Below are 16,455 nucleotides of genomic sequence, written 5' to 3'. Positions count from 1 at the left end.
ACCTTGCCAGGAGCGGGGCTGCTTAGGGGGCCCAGGGGGTCCGGCTGGCCAGCCCGTGCAGGGAGCTGCAGAGCACCCCAGGGCCCACCTGCTCCAGCCTCCCTTATCCCCGGGGCGAGTGCCGGCTGGGAGGCCAGCTGGAGGCAGGCTGCCGGGCCTCCAGGGCCACTCAGCCTCGTGAGTCCTCCAAGGCCACTGGCCACACCTGGAGACGTCTTGGTTGCCACAGGCGGGGGGCGGCGTATGGCTGACAGCGGTGGGTGCAGGCCAGGGCAGCCCCCACCCCCGATAATTAGCCCCAAAGCTAGTGTCAGTCAGGACCACTGGTCCCCATGTGACTGGCCTGGTCAGGGCCCGCTGCCTGCCCCTGCCGGGCGCCTGTACCCAGCTCCTGCCGCCTGCGGCCTGGGTGCCTGTGGGCCCCGACGGCAAACGGGAGGCAGCTGTGGGGACTGATTTTTGTCTCTGCAGCCCCCCCCCAGCCTGCAAGAGGCCGTTCCTCCCCTCTTCCCTGGGTGGCCTCCACCAGCCCCCAGACTGTGGGAAGTGTAGCTCCTTATCCCTCTCTCCTCTGTTCTGGTCCTGGGTGCCCCCTGAGCCAGAGCACATGGGTGGCTTGGGTGGGACAGGGTCCTGCAGGCCTGTGGCCGGCCCCTCGCTCCATCCTCGCCTCCTCTGGCAGGTGCCAAGGGCTTGGGTTCCAGTCAGGGGCCCCAACTGGCGGGGGTGACCTGGGGCACTAGCTGGGAGCCCTGCCTCTCGGGCAGCTCCTTCATGCTTGGGGCAGGCCGGTGTGTTCTGGCCTGAGCATTCCCGCCCACACGGTGGGCCAAGAAAGGAGCCCGGCAGGCTCGGGCCCTGTGGGAGGCCGCTGTCGCCGGGCAGTGGGTCCTGGTGAAAGCCAGCGGGGGCCGCTCCCACCTTTGATGCCCAGGGGCGGACACAGCACCCTCCCTGTGGGGCCCATGCTGTGAAGGGCTGAGCTCCTCCCTGCTCAGGGAGACCGAGAATGTTGGGTGGGGGTCAGGGCTGGAAATGAGACCCACTTCCCTGGCCCAGCCACAGTCCCTTCCTGGGGAAGGGTACCCACCAGAACTGTGTTCCTCTCCAGGGCTGTCCAAATTTAGCAGAAAAGCCCTGCGGGGCTCTGGAGCTACAGTCCCAGGATGGGCTGAGAGGTCCTGGCTTCACAGGCATCAGCTTCCAGGTGGGGGCCAGCAAGTGATGACTCCTGACCCCTGCTGCCTGGCTGGGCACCCAGAGGATTGGCTTAGCCCCTGCGATTATATGGCCAGGAATGTTTCCCAGCGTGTTGGCATCACTCTTGTCTTACTGGAAACCAAACATGATGGGTGATGACAGAGTCTCCAGTGTGACAGGGCTGCGTCCTGACTACCTGTGAACCCGAGAGCGGGAGAACTCGGGAAGGGGAAGGGATTGGACTGCAATGCACAGGAGTGTTCACCCTTTAAAACAAAGCTATTTTTGCCCTGGCTGGTGTGGCTCAGTGGACTGTGCACCAGCCTGCGAACCAAAGGGTCACCAGTTCGATTCCCAGTCAGGGCACAGGCCTTGGTTTGGGGCCAGGTTCCCAGCTGGGGGCACGTGAGAGGCATCCACACATTGGTGTTCCTCTCCCTCTCTTTCTCCCTTCCCCTCTCTCTAAAAATAATAAATAAATAAAATCTCTTAAAAAGAAAAGTGATTTTCTTGCTGTATCTACAGCCAGGAGTGAGAGAGCATGGGACAGAAGGGAGGAAGGTAAGAGCTGTGAATTCACACAGAGCCAAGATTGCCAAGGAAACCTGACCTCCTATGACGTTACTTTCGCATCTAGGTCAGGCTGAGAGTGTGGACCTTCACAATTTATATTAGAAAAAGTTCAGGTAATACAGGTATATATCTGTTTTTTAATCCTCATCCGAGGATGTGTTTATTGATTTGAGAGAGAGAGAGACTTATGTGAGAGAGAAAATCACCGTTGCCTCCCGTACGCGCCTGGACTGAGAATTGAACCCGGAACCCTTTGGTGGACGGGGATGGCGCTCCAAGCAATGGAGCCACCAGCCAGGGCATCAGGTAGTATTTTCAGTGAAGACGGATGCTTGGATGAGTCAGACTGGCTTCATACTTTAGATGTAAAACAACCACGTCTCTTTCCAAGACTTCATGGCATTGTGAAAGATGATGTGGCCTGCTGGTACAGCTTCTGGAAGAATTTGACTTATTTGCTTACGCAAAACTGAACTAAGTTTTCCTAAATTCCGCAGTCTGGTTTTACGGGTCAGATAAGGTTTTTTTTTTTCCCCAAAAAATATTCTAAGGTCTTATAAATGTTAACATATGTTAACTACATTAGGTCGAAATAACTAACATCGTTTATAAAGGACCGGTTCTTGCAAACCCCGGACAGTGCTCTGAGTTATTCCCATGTTGTCCCACTTACCTCTCGCCGCCTGTGCTGCGTCGTCTGTGAAGGTGGCTCAGTCAGCTGCCCGGGAGCCCTGGGCCCTGGTTCAGGCTGTGACCTGCTCTGACTGACAGAATGTGGTGCCACGCTGCCCAGCCCAGAGCTCCTGCCGTGGGGGGTGGGGTGGGGGGTGGATCCCACTGTGGGAGGAGGCTGTGGGGCAGGGTGGGCCCCGTGGGCAGAGAGGGCCCAGCTGCCAGAGGAAAACTGTCTGGATCCAGCCACGCCAGGGGAGGCGACCTGCCTTCTTCACACGGACGAGCTGCCCTGGCAGCCCCACCAGGGCCCATGTCCCAGAGAAGGCAAGGTGACCGGCCCCTCGCTCTGCTGTGCGTGAGGAGCCACGATGCTGGAGCCACATTCCTGCTTCATCTGCACAAGTTGCTGGGCATCCCCCTGCCCAGGGGAATCCCATTTACCTACGGTCCTCCCTGCCCGTGTGGGCTCACGGGCCTGGCTGCTGCGCCTGCTGCACTGGCCCTGGGGTTCATGTGGCCCCTCTGACCTGCTGGGCCGGCCCTTCCTGCCCCGGCTGCGCGCAGGCTCTGCAGGCCTGACCTGGTGCGTCCTCTGCCTCCCACCCCCGGGCCTGTGTGAGGCATTTCGCTCAGGCCCCGAGGCCTGGGTGCGGGCTCTGCTCGCTGCCTCTGCACCGTCTCAGACGGTGGGCACACGCATGTCGCCCAGCCTAACCCAGGACAGCGCTGGGGCCGCTGCCCAGATACCGCGCCGAGGCTCCCACCCTCTGAAAGCCGGCTGCTCATGTGTGTGCTTCTGGAGTGTGTGCTCCTCAGCGTCAGAACCTGTCACCGGAGCCGTGGGGTGGACACTGCAGGAGGGTGGGTCACTGCATGGGACACCAGCTCTCTGTCCTGGAAGGTCCCGTCAGAGCAATCCCCACATTGTGTGTGTGTGTGTGTGTGTGTGGCCGACGACTGGCGACCAACGCAGGCAGTTTAAACTTGTCACACAGCAGCGTGAGTAGTTGTGCACAGACACTCCGAACGGCGCACGAGTCCTGCTGAGCTGAGAGCAGGCGCGTCTAATCCAGAGGCAAGGAGGACAGCTTTCCATGCGAAGTGTGTTCTAGACAGGAGGGACCCCGCTCTGCTCTGCAGGCCGGGACGCGTGCCTCGGACCGGGCCTGGGCCGGTCCCCACCAGGGCTGAGCTTGGCCCTGCGGCCCTGGTTCTGAAGACAGAGGCCGGCGGCCACGTGCTGCTGGGCGGGTGCGCAGTGCCGGCGACATGACTAACGTTGGCCGAGACACCCAGCCTCTGCAACAGCGCCTGGCGGGGCCTTCCCCACACGCAGGCCTCCGATTCCGAATCTGAAAAACTGACGTCTTGTTTTCTTCTTTTGGCTTCAACCACAGACATTTATTTCTCACAGTAGCTGGGGCAGGGCAAGCCCGCGACGCGGACACGTCCAGTTCCTGGGGGGCGCCCCGTCCTGGCGGGCGGATGCTGCCTCCTTGCGCTCACGGGCCTTCCTGGTGTGTCCGAAAAACTGATGATGTGTGCTAAGCCTCGCCTGTCTCGGGGGCGCCCCCAGACAACACAGAGGCCTCCCCCCTTGCCATCTGAAACGGGGAAGTGCCAGGTGACCCGTCACAATTGTGAAAGCTCCTGTGCAGGAAGCCCACCCGGGGAAAGTCACGTAAGAAAGTGTCCAACCTTCCTGGGCTGCTTAGGTACCAAGTGATGCTGTTCACACTGTGTTTTGCTGGTGACGGGGACAGTGTCCATGCATAAGGCAGCCACTCAGGGACACCGGAGACACAGATGCTGTGCGGGGACTGAAGCCCAGACTGTGTTCCCGTCCCCCCTGCATGTCATGCGCCTGCCCTGAGCAGCTGTTGACAGGCGCTTGGAAAGCATGTCCCGCCCTTAAAGAGCCCCCTCCCCAACCGTGCACCACGCAGCCTGCTCATACGGTGGCCCTGCCCTCCTCGCGCTTCCCTGCCGCACGCAGCACGGCAGGCGTGGGTTCTTCGGGAAGGACGGCCAGAGGGCCGCTGCGCAGCCTCACCGGACCAACGGAGTGTGACCACACCCTGACACCTGCCACCGGCCCCAGGGCCCTGGGCACCAGAAGCAGATGACCTGGGCCTATGTTCAGCTTAACCCACCGCCCATGAAAGGAGGCGGAGCAAACAGACCACTCTGAGGCTGAGGAGCCCTTGGTCCAGCGAGGGGGCTTTGCAGACCACAAGGAAGCGTCTGTGAACAGAATCTTGTTGCAACGAACCCTCCGAATTCAGAAGCAGCTACTATCGCTGGAGAGCCAATGAATCTCAGGAAAACGTAAAATTCTGTGGGAAACAATGCAAGGCGCTCCCTGGACCCACCCAGGGAAGCACAAAGGATGGTGGCGTCGGGGAGGATGGTTGTGCCGGAGCCTCACCGAGCTTGGTTGGCTCCTGTCTCCTCTGCAGCGGGAGAGACACCGCGGGGCCCTGACGGTGGCTCAGGCCCCCAACCCCGACAGCAGGGAAGCCCCTGGCTGGGCCGGTGGCAGCTGGTCTGCAGGCACTAGACAAGCCCTGGGCAGTCTGCGGTGCGGTGCGTGTGCTGGCTTCCGTGGTGTCAGGGCTGTGGGAAGAGGACTGTGGCCAGGCCAAGGCTCTGAGGTGGCAGCTGTGTGTCCTGGACGCCTTGACCCAGCGGCTGCAGGAGAGGCCCTTGCTGAGCTCAGCTGCTCAGTGGAGCTTCAGCGCCTGCCATGGGGGGACTGGAGTGGAGCAAGGATGTCCCCTTCCCGGACAGCAGGCTCAGGACCAGTGGAAGCCTGTCCCTTTTCTGTAGGTACACATGCATGAACCAACACAGCTGTGCCAGGTGTGCCAGGTAAAGGCCAGTCGCCTGGGTCAGGCCATCGGAAGCCACCGCCAAGGAGCAAGGATGCATGTCACATGTGGACACAGGACTCCAGTCGGGTGGTTGGTCCACACCCATGGGCCCCGGCCTTCCAGAAGCAAGACTGTCCCTTCCCGACTCCCAGGAATGTTGGGTGGACGTTAGTCCCTCAGTGAGAAGCACGGTCGGTTGTTAGGGCCGGCGACCCCTCGCTGCCCGGCCCATGACCTACCACCTGCGTCAGGCCTTGCAAAACAGGCTGCGTCCAGTGGTCACCGTGTTCTCGGGAGTTGTGGCCTGTGGTCTCACAGGCCCTGGGCCACCGCCGGTGCCGAAACAAAGAGGGTCTGCGTCACCGGCCAGGCACCCGATCACCATGTTCCCCACTAACCAGGCGACCGAGGCACAGCCGCTGGCATCCTGCTGAGAGCTAATTACACCCCCACTGCCCCGTCCCCTCTCCCTTAGTCATTTACCGTAAGTTACCTGACAGCCGTCCCTAATCAGGGGACATGGTTCTTTCACGAACACCTATACCCCGGACTCTGGAGCCCACCAGCAGGGCGACCTATCGCTCTGAGGGCCTGCTCCAAGCCCTTAAAAATCCCTCCATCCCTTCCCATGGTGCTGCGGTCCGCTTGGACTCAGCCGCCTGCTTGAACGACCCTCAATAAAGGCTTTGAACTGGTCCCTTCTTCTGGGCACAAACCTAACATCAGTGAAATCACACGCAGGCCGATCTCAGAACTGATGGGCGTGGGGCAATGGGAGGGAAACGGGTCTGGCCTGAGGGGAGAGGCTAGAGGACAGAGGCAACCCTGGCGCCTGAGGTCGTGGCTCTGAGCAGATCCCTGCGGGTCAGCCACCTGGCCTCCTCCACCCCCACGCAGAACAGGTCAAGCACAGGAGAGCACCTGCTTCCAGCCTTGGCTCTTTGACATTTTCTCAGGATAAAAGGTTGGCTGCCCCTGGAGTAGTGTTTGTGTGTTTCCAAATCTTCTTGTCTACTTTCAGATCTCAACGTGCATCAGCGGTCCCCTAGCCAGGAGGGGACAAGAAAGGGCTCCGCCTCCGTGGGACACACCCACATCTCAGACTTGGGGTCCGCAGAGTCCCCTGCCTCATGGCAAACCATCGGGACTCCGAAAGCAGGAAGACACCAGTGCACGTGACTGCTGCCAGGAAGGCTGGTCAGACCCACCATTGCTTGCGCTCCTTCCACGCACTGACGATGTATCAGTGCACTGCCAAGGAAAGGCCAGGGCACCGCATGGCTCCACCCCTCGCCCAGGCACACGCCACTCCCAGCAGCCCACCCTGAATGGAGACACCCGTCGCTGCTCCCTGTGCAGCGGGGGGGCCGCTCTTGCCTTTTGAGGTCCTGCCCTGGCTTCGCTCCAGGAGATAGTTTTATTTATCTTCTGTGGCTGCGTCACCCTTGCCTCCCCCTGAGCAGCTTACCGCAGCCCAGTCGTCACACACGGCCTGCACGCGTCAGGCAGCTGCGTCCTCACCGCGGGGCCTCACCAGGTAAGGTCCGCTTCAGCCCCTGAACACAGCTGCTTCCCTGCTCATCCAGTTCCCTGCGGTCCATGGACTGAGGTCCCTGTGCTCCTTGGCTGATGGCTGCGCTGCCCTCAGGGTCTTGCCATATGGTCCCCTCCACGGGCCCCTTCACATCATGGCCTACGGGTGGGAGAAGCTGACTCTGGACGGCTTCGATGGGGACTCTGACTCGCGGAGTGGGCCGACACAGGCTGTGGACGCTGTGGCAGCGTCCTGGCGGCATCTGAGAGCTGGTGCTGTTCTGGGACAGCCGTGGGCTCAGTGGCCTGCCGCCAAGGAGAGTGACTCCCAATGCAAGAGTTTGGGGAAAAAGAAAAGGGGTTGCTTATTTAAAGGGTTAGAAGAATGGCAGCCCTGGCTGGTGTGGCTCAGTGGATTGAGCACCGGCCTGTGAACCAAAGGGTCTTCGGTTCGCTTCCCAGTCAGGGCACCTGCCTGGGTTGTGGGCCAGGTCCCTAGTTGGGGGCGTGCGAGAGGCAACTGATGGATGTGTCTCTCACACATCAATGTTTCTCACCCTTTCTCCCTCCCTTCCCTTCTCTCTAAAAACAAATAAATAAAATCTTTTAAGAAAGTAGAACAGCAGATTTGTGTCGTTAAGTCCTGCTCCCTTTAAAACACCCCAAAACACACAGTCCTGCCTCCCTTTGCTGCACCAGACCGGTTTCAGAAGACGCCAGTGAGAGGTCATCTTTCAGAAAGGCAGAAGTCGGCAGCTCAGCTTTCCCGGCCACAGTTCAGCTCTAAGAGTCCCCCGTGAATCTGCGCTTGGCTTGGCGGGTCCCCCGCAACTCCATCGGCTCTGCCGCTGTCTACTCCAGGCCAGTGCCCCGGTGGGTCTCCTCTTCCTTACTCCAGGCCTCGTGGCTGACCGCCTACACACTTTCAGCCGCCCTCATTTTAAATGCTCCGCCCGGAAGGCCCTATGTGCCCTCATATCCGGCCCCTCCTGGGGTGCATCACTGTCGCCATTTTTCCCAGCTCCCCCGTATCTTTTACCGTCTTTCAGCTGCCATCTTAGAGCAAAAGTTCCCAGTGACCCAGGAGCATCGGGGTGCCCCCCCCCTCACATCACAGGTCACTGTGTGCTCCCAAAGTCATGCCACCTTTTGTCCTGGACACGGCCCTTCTCTCTGCAGGAAAGGCATGGCCAGCAGCCTGCCACTGTCAGCTAAGTGCCTCAAACACGGGTACCAATCAGGAGTGGGGGACACACTCTGCTATTTTCAGGGGACCCTCACCCTGCGCCCCATCACACCAGGACGGCTGTGCTCCTGTGAATCCTGAGCTGTCTGTGCTCACCGGCTGGGCATTTCCTGCACCGCCAGAGCATGCCCTCCTGCTCCCCACGCCCTGCATGCCCAGGCCCAACCTCCCTGAGGCTGCACAGCTCTCCCTCACCCCGGAGGCAGCGCCCCTGGGCCATTTACTTGTGGGTGTCGCTCCCTCAAGGGCCACTGCAGTCCCTGTGTCAGTTGCCGACTTGAGCTGCTCACGGTGCCGAGAAGGACCCCAGGGGTCGGCCAGCCAGCAGCTCCGGCTCCGCTGCCCTGCACACAGTAGGTGCTCAGCAGACAGCTGCTGTGACCACGTGTGTGAGCGTCTAGTCGTGCCTGAGTGCCTGCGGTTTTCCTCCCAGTGAGCCAGGCCGCCTGGAATGTCCGCGTTCCCAGGAACGGGAGCCAGAGTCCGCCTCGCCACAGCGGCTGGCTGACCCCGTGTGCAGCCACGCCGCCCAGGGAGGGGAGGGGGCTCCCGGGCTCGATGCGGGGATGTCAGTGGTGGTGTCTGCCCTGGTGGGAGGGAGGTGCCACCAAGGCCGGGGCTCGGCATCCTCAGGCACTTGAGGAGGAGCCGGGGGACTCAGGCCCCGGCAGCTGGGCCTCTGCTCAGCTGTGGCCGCTTCCTGCCAAGAATGGGGCGGGGGCGGGGATCAGCCCATTGCTGCTCATCTTGGCTCCCCTGCCTCAAGCAGAGAGGGGAGGGACGGGGACGGGGCGGGGAGGAGGGGTCGCAGCATCCGTGTCCCCTGTCCATGCTCACTCAGCGGTGCGTGGGGTCAGCTTGCCCGCAGCGGCAACCCCTCAGACCTCTTTCTGCATCTGGGCTGAGGTTAGGGCTGGGTCTTCAGCAGGAGGGGCCTCAGCACTGAGGCCCTGAGGCCAGCGACCTGCGGGCAGTTTAGGGTGGACCTGGGGCCCCCAGGCTCCTTACTTGGCCTGGACACCTTCCTTCCAGGGAGGAGGCGGGCACAGAGGACAGAGACGGAGCAGCAGGCAGGCGGGGAGGGTGGCCACCAGTGCTAACATAAACCGGTTAGAAGCACCGGAGGAGCCTAGGCCTCAGGCTGCCAGGGAGCTTGTTTTCCCAGAATGAAAGGCCAGGGAGGAGCTGGAAGTTCTGTTCCCAGTTTGGAAAATGGACTCCACCCCTCGGGGCCTGGATCCTGCTGTGGAATCTCCATCAAGCGGGGGCAGCTCCCCGTTGTCACCCCTGTCCCCTCTGCAGCAGCACGGGCCTCCTCCCCTGCCCGGAGCCAGGCTGGGCCGCTGGCTTGTCTGAGGACTCAGGGACCAGGGCAGGGTTCGGGCGTGAGACCCTAGCCCCCCGGGGACTGGGGCTTGTGGCCATAGCTCAGTCCAAAGGGGCCGTATAAAGAATGCACTGTGGGTTTTGGTGGCTGTTTGGATTCTTTTTTTTTTTTTTTTTTTGAGGTTTGCTTAACTACAAGGAGTGGGTTTGGTACACAGTGCATGCTCTGTCATTTTGCATTTGTTTATGTGACTTTGTAGGTTTTCCCAGAGTTTCCAATTTGTGCCTTCTGGGGGGGACTCCTGTCCCCCTTCTCCCTCCCCTCTCCTCTGGGGGTGGGGTGGGGTGCTCCCAAGGGCAGTGTAACCCAGGTTTGGTTTCAGGGTTACCAGACTCTGTCCTTGAGGGTGGGCAGATGTTAGGGGGCAGGCCAGATGGGTGGGTGTTGCTCACCACCCCCCCACTGGCCCTTCAGTGCTCAGGGTCCCAGCCCTCATCTCCCTGGCTCCTGTGATGGGAGAGGCGACTGGTAAACAGCAGGGTCCCCACCCCTCAGGCTCCCTCCCAGGGCCCATGCCCTTCTGATCTCTGCTTCACAGATGAGGAACAGCAGGCCCAGAGGAGAGGGGCTGGGTCCTGCGGGCTCGGGGGACGGGGTCCCCACCCTGGACGCCTTCTCCCGTTGCTGGCCCCCAGCTCCACAGCAGGCTGAGAGGGGAGGGACCCGCCCAGCACTTTGGCTGCCCACGTGGGGGAACGCCCTGTGCAGTGTCCCCCTACAGAGGTGGGGTGAAGGAATGCTCACCCCAGAGCTCCAGTCCCGCAGTAACCCCAGAAGGGCCCCGATGTCACGAACACCAGCTGGCATCTGGGACCGAGTGCCCTCACTGTTTGAGACGCAGTGACCACAGGGCCCCCTCCCCCCAGGCCAGCCTAGGATGGGGGGCAGCCAAGGGGCCGGGCAGGAGCTGAGGGGCGGGCGGTCTGCAGCCTGCCGGCCCAGGGCTCCGTGATGTCATGGCGGGTGCTCAGGAGGGGGCGGGGGCCGGGCTGTTTTTCTGGAGAGAGAGCGGAGGGAGTGAGACAAAGCGGGCCGGCAGGCCGGGCTGTCAGCCGGCGCCATGGAGCCACGGTCCCGAGTCCTGCTGTGGAAACTTCTGCTTCTGCAGAGTGAGTTCTGGCTGTGGGAGGCAGGAGGCACGAGCCGCCAGCTGTCTGAGGGCATGAGCTCGGTTTTCGGCAAATCTGCAGGTCTGAGCTCTAGCCCAGAGGGGTGGAAGGCCCCCTGCCAGGAGGGGGCCAGGTCTGGGGGCCTCAGACGGAGCAGCTCTGGATGATCAGGGCCCCCAGGACCCAGGAGGGGGTGAGTCTTTACACATCCTCCAGAAGGTCCCTCACACAGAAGCTGGACCAGAGGCCAAGAAGGACAGGGAGGCTGAGGCAGCAGACTGGGTCTCTCCTGCACCCCACTGCTGGGGGAGGCCCCCCAGGCCTGTGCGCGCCGTCGTCAGGAGGGGAGCGACTGGGGACTGTGGGGGCCGGGGGACGGTGCGGCTTGCAGGGTCTGCTCCAGCCTCGCGCCATGGCTCCCAGCCCCCAGCCCGCCCCAGCCCGGCCTGCTGACTGGGGCGCATTCCTCCGCCCTGGGCGCTCAGCCACATCTCAGAGCAGGAACTTGAGTGTGAGGTGGCAGATGGTGGGGTCACTCCCCACATCTAGCGTTTCTGGGCTCCAGACTCTCACTTTCAGAAAGGCCGATGGAGCTCCGGCGCTGAGCCCCGGGGTGGGTGTGGCTCCCAGTGGACAGGTGGCCAGAGCTCAGGTCGAGGCCCCAGCAGGTGCAGTGCACGCCACACCGGACGGGACCTCTCCTGCGCAGCTGGCTCCGGTGGCCTGGCTGCAGTGAGGGTGGCCCCTCCAAAAGGCCAGGTGCTGTCCCTGCCGCCCAGCAGGGAGCTGTGAGGGCTCAGTGGGTGCCATGGGCCAGGCGCCTGTGCCCTGTGGGGCTAGCGGAGGCCCCACCTGTGTCCCCTGGCTTGTCTGGCTTTGTCCCCACTCATTAACTGGGCGTCATTAGCACCCACCTGAGCGAGGACCACAGAAGAGGTGGGCTGAGGGCCCCTCCCTCTGCGTTGGGGACTGGGATGTAAAGGGTGAGGTCACCTGCCCCCGCGTGACTCGCTCTTCCTCTCCTCCCAGGCTCTGCTGTCCTTCTGTCCTCAGGTGAGTGACCTCCCTGCCCCTGCGCACCGCAACAGCCCACCCTTTCTGACCCGCCCCGCCTGCACATGTCCCCCGAGGTCCTGCCCGCCCTGCAGTGACTTCCCCTCCCACCAGGGCCGCCTGGGTCCGCGCCGGCCGGCAGCTCCGTGGTGTCCGAGTTAGCCGTGAGCTGGCCCGCTGGCGCCCCGGCCGTGCTGCGCTGCCAGAGCCCGCGCATGGTTTGGACCCAAGACCGGCTGCACGACCGCCAGCGCGTGGTCCACTGGGACCTGAGCGGCGGCCCCGACGGCCGCCCCGCGCACCGGCTGGTGGACATGTACTCGGTGGGGGAGCAGCGCGTGTACCAGACGAGGGACCGCGGCCGCCTCCTGCTGTCGCCCTCCGCCTTCCACGACGGCAATTTCTCGCTGCTCATCCGAGGTACGGGGCCCTGAGCCGCGGCGGGGGCTGGGGGGCGGGGGGAGGCGCAAGCAGAGGCCGGGGAGTTCATGGCTGGTTTCCTCGCGGGTGCGCAGCGGTGGAAGAGACAGACGAGGGGTTGTACACCTGTAACCTGCACCACCATTACTGCCACCTCTACGAGAACCTGGCCATCCGCCTGCAGGTCACCGACAACCGTGAGTGCGCTGGCCCCCGCGCCCCACCCACCCCTACCTGCTGCCCCCTGGACGCCCCCTCCTGGTCCCTCCCTCGCCCCTCCCCTGGCCCCGGTGCTGACCAACCTGCGCCCCCCAGCCCGGGACGCCGGTGCGCACTGGGACGGTGAGAAGGAGGTGCTGGTGGCAGAGCGCGGCGCGTCCGTGCTGCTGACTTGTGTGTACCGCGCGCACCTGTGGACCGACCGGCACCTGGAGGAGGCGCAGCAGGTGGTGCACTGGGACCGGCAGCCGCCCGGGGTCCCACACGACCGCGCGGACCGGCTGCTCGACCTCTACGCTTCGGGCGAGCGCCGCGCCTACGGGCCGCCTTTCCTGCGCGAGCGCGTGGCGGTGGAGACGGACGCCTTTGCGCGCGGCGACTTCTCCCTGCGCATCGACCCGCTGGAGCCGGCCGACGAGGGCACCTACTCCTGCCACCTGCACCACCACTACTGTGGCCTTCACGAGCGCCGCATCTTCCACCTGAAAGTGACCGAGCCCGCCGCCGCTGAGCCGCCCCCGCGGGGCTCGCCGGGCAATGGCTCCAGCCCCGGCGGCGTCCCCGCCCCAGGTGCAGGAGGCCGCCGGGGGCGTCTGGGGAGCGTCAAGGGCCCGGGAACGTCTAGAGAGAGCCCGCCCGGCCTCCCTGTCCCACAGAAGGGACATGGGAGTCAGTGAGGGCTGGCCCCCATGTGCAGTGGCCGCCTGGGTCGGGGTGCACCGCGTGGTGAGCCACGCGAGCCCCCTGACCCGCCCGCACGGCCCCTGCAGATCCCACGCTGTCGCGGGGCCGCAGCGTCATCAACGTCATCGTCCCCGAGGGCCGGGCCCACTTCTTCCAGCAGCTGGGCTACGTGCTGGCCACCCTGCTGCTGTTCATTCTCCTGCTCATCACCGTCGTCCTGGCCACCCGCCAGCGCCGCCGGGGAGGTGAGCCGTGCTCCGGGCTCCCAGGTGCGGAGGAGGGGCCTGGGGCGCTGAGCAGAGGGCGAGCTGGGGACCCGGCAAACCGGGGTGCTGGGGCGGGAGAGCTTTCCAGGGTGGCGGGGGCGCACTGGGGAAGGGGCCAACTGTTCCCAACGCGAGTCTCCCTTCCCCAGGTTACGAGTACTCGGACAGGAAGTCAAAGGGGTGAGTGCCGCCTCCCGCTGTCCAGGGCCTCCGCTGGCCCCACCTGCCGCCCTAATCTCCCACCCCCTCCCCCTCTAGGAAGGATGTGAACATGGCGGAGTTCGCTGTGGCCACAGGGGAGCAGGCTTTTCACAGGACCGAGGACATCCAACTAGGTGAGCCCCCCCCCACCTGCCTTTGCACACAGGCCGGGCGGGAAGCACAGCCGAGGGGCTCACCCTGCTCTGCCTCCACCAGATTACAAAAACAACATCCTGAAGGAGAGGGCTGAGCGGGCTCCCTGCCCTCTGCCCGCCAAGCACGTGGACTTGGACAAGGGTGAGTGGCTGGAGTCAGGCCGTCGCCCCCGGGGGCATCCCCTGCCGCCACAGCGCCCAAGAGTCCCTGGTGGCTGTGCTGGGGGGAGGGGGGAGGGGGGAGGGCAGCCACCCATCCATCTGTCCCCCGGGCCTCCAGAGTTCAGGAAGGAGTACTGCAAATGAGTGACCTGGGCTCCTGGCTGGCCAGCAGCTCTGCCACCTCGTCCGTCGTTCACGTCCTCCTGATGGACCCTCATTCAGCTCACCAGGCCTCCCCCAGCGGCTGGTCCCGCTGTCCTGGCACGTGGCCCTGGGCCGGCACAGAGCGAGGCTGCCCCCAGAGCCCTCCCCTGGGAGCTGCTCTCCTCCTCGAAAGCAGCAGTGGGCTCCTGGGAGCCTGCCAGCACTGCAGCTTGCCCGTGTCCTTGGCAGCCCCGGGCAGGTGCCCCCTGCTGGCCCTGCCCCCTCCGGCACCTCCACCTCGGTGCCCTTGCTGATGTCCACCAAGCCCTCAGGCTCTCGGGCCCCTGCCCTCAAGGGCAGCAAGACACATCTGCAGGGGCTCAGCAGGGGAACCTGGAGCTGGGGCGGCCCCAGGGCCGGCACTGCCCACTTCCTCCTGCCCTCCTGGGGGTGCTGCCTGCTGGCTCTCAGACTGCAACTGTGCATCACCCAGCAAGTTACCACTGGTCCCACTTGGGGACCTGAGAATGGCCACCTCGGCCCTGGGCCAGTGCCCCTCCGGGCAGCCTTGGCCCATGGGGGGCTGCCCTTCGCCCTTACTCTGCTTTCCAGCCTACCCCAGCCTCCTTCCCAGTAAGCTGCCTCGACAGTCACCAGACTCCAGGTGACTTTTGGTCCCTCCCTGGGCTGGAGTCTTGGGCTGGGGGATCATTTGTCTTCTGTTTTGTCCAAGGACAGGGGAGGGGTGAAGATGGTTCTAGAGTGGCCTGCGGAGCCACTCCCGACATCCACATTTGTTCCTCCCGGGAAACTGCCACCATCACAATAAAGACCTTATCTGGCTTGTAGACTTGGCCCCAGGTTTGCCTCTGCTGCCCCCTCTACCTCCCGGGGGCAGAGTCTGGGCCCTGGAACCCCCAAATGCCTTCTGTCACCTTAAGTCCCACCGTCTCACCCACCTGAGAGTCTGGGTGGGGCATCCTGGGAAGAGCCACCTCGGAATCCTGCATCAGGGATGCCTGGTTGGGGCAGAGTTTGGGGTCAGCTCCTGAGGGTTTATTGAATGTGGGGGAGGAAGCACGTCAGTGTTAGTTTAGTCCTCTGAGAATCAGATGAGACTGGCTGCATGAGGACATAGGTTGGGGGGGGTGGGCAGGAGGAGGCAGGGCACCTGCAGCCTGGGTGCAGGTGTGACATTCCTGGGGGGGCAGGGGCTGCGGTAGGAAGGAGCCCATGTTTCCCCAGCCCAGACCCATCCTCCAAAGCTCTCCCAGGACAGCAGGGAGCAGGGAAGCCCATCACCCTGTGTTGGAAAATCCCTGAGCTGATGTGTTAAGAATATGACCTGCTAAATGAGGAAACACAAGCCACCGCCACACATGAGCATCTGAGCTCCTACTTTGGAGAATGAAAACTGGGGGGGTGGGGGTGGGGCGGGCGGCACTGGCTGGTGTGGCTCAGTGGATTGAGTGCCTGCCTGAGAACCAAAAGGTCGCAGGTTCGATTCCCAGTCAGGGCAAAAGCCTGGGTTGCCGGCCAGGTCCCCAGTTGGGGGTGTGCAAGGTGCAACTGATCAATGTATCTCTAGCTCATTAATGTTTCTTTCCCTCTCTTTCTCCCTCCCTTCCCCTCTCTCTAAAAAAGTAAATAAGTAAATCTAAAAAAACTCCGGGGCTGTTTTCATGAAGATGCAGTGTCAATAAACTCACACAAAGGAAATAAAGTCACAAGATCTACTACTTTGCAGATACCAGAAATGAGGTGGAGTGGGGGGAGAGCAGCCTCTGCCCCACGCCCCAGTCACAAGCCAACAGGAGACAACAAGGCAGAAGCATCTATTTTTAAGGTGGTTGGATGGCGGTCACTAATTTTTCATGGTGGTTATTATAAAAGGAGCCCAGGAAAAGGCAAAGTGGGAACTTGGGTGGAAACCCTAAACACAGGTCCTTAGCAAATCCAGATTCTGGGGTGAACAGCTGTCACACCGTCAAATGCCAAAGCCAGGACTCAAATAGCCGCTCGCCACCCCCCCCCCCCCCCCCACACTCATGAGAACCCATAGTGGCAAAGGCAGGGCGGGAGGCTGGCCTGGGAGCTGTGGCTTGCTTGAGCATGTGCGTCCCTCCCAGCCCAGTGACCCCTGGCCCCCAGTGGCCACTTCCCCCGGACGAGGCCCACCTGGAAGGGCTCAGGCTCTGGCCACACCCCCGCCCCCGTGGGGACTGAGCCTGACCACAGTGGTGCCTGCTGGGCAGCTATCAGCAGCTCCACCATGACATGGGACAGATAACCTTGGGGGCCGGAGTGCAGCCGGGGCATCAGACCCCCTACACCTGTGAGGCCCACAGCCAGCTGAGCATGGCCTGGAGGGTGCTGGTACTCCGGGAGCTCTCGGGCCTGCACGGTCTTCCCAGCAGAGAGCCCTGATGGACCCTCCCTCCAAGGCCCGCCTGCCCGGCTGCCTCAGGGGAAACCAGGCCCCAAGGGAGAAGGCCCAGGCCTCGCAGAGCGGGTGCCCACCTCACGGAACCTGGGGGGGCGGGGGGTGGAGGAGG

At 63.0% G+C, this 16,455-nt stretch overlaps 1 protein-coding gene across 2 annotated transcripts; it reads left to right on the top strand.

Annotated features, from left to right (window-relative positions):
* The first annotated feature begins 10,482 nt into the window (after positions 1-10,482).
* MXRA8 (matrix remodeling associated 8) lies at positions 10,483-14,748 on the top strand. 2 transcript variants are annotated; one of them, XM_090268432.1, is made up of 10 exons: positions 10,504-10,596; positions 11,626-11,649; positions 11,764-12,069; positions 12,165-12,266; positions 12,385-12,858; positions 13,059-13,217; positions 13,388-13,418; positions 13,497-13,573; positions 13,656-13,736; positions 13,875-14,748. In XM_090268432.1, the coding sequence occupies exons 1-10, from the start codon at positions 10,548-10,550 to the stop codon at positions 13,898-13,900; spliced, it is 1,329 nt and encodes a 442-aa protein (XP_090124558.1). In that variant the 5' UTR covers positions 10,504-10,547; the 3' UTR covers positions 13,901-14,748. The 2 variants fall into 2 exon arrangements, with proteins under 2 accessions (XP_090124557.1, XP_090124558.1); XM_090268431.1 differs by lacking the exons at positions 13,497-13,573; positions 13,656-13,736; positions 13,875-14,748 and having other exon boundaries at positions 10,483-10,596; positions 13,059-13,241; positions 13,388-13,479.
* The last annotated feature ends 1,707 nt before the right edge of the window (positions 14,749-16,455 follow it).

This window comes from Furipterus horrens, unplaced genomic scaffold (genome assembly GCF_987537825.1).
Source record: "Furipterus horrens unplaced genomic scaffold, mFurHor1.1.pri manual_scaffold_3, whole genome shotgun sequence".
In the NCBI taxonomy this organism is placed as follows: Eukaryota; Metazoa; Chordata; class Mammalia; order Chiroptera; family Furipteridae; genus Furipterus; species Furipterus horrens.
Note: the sequence above shows the minus strand (reverse complement) of the source record. Positions and strands in the feature narration are given on the sequence as shown.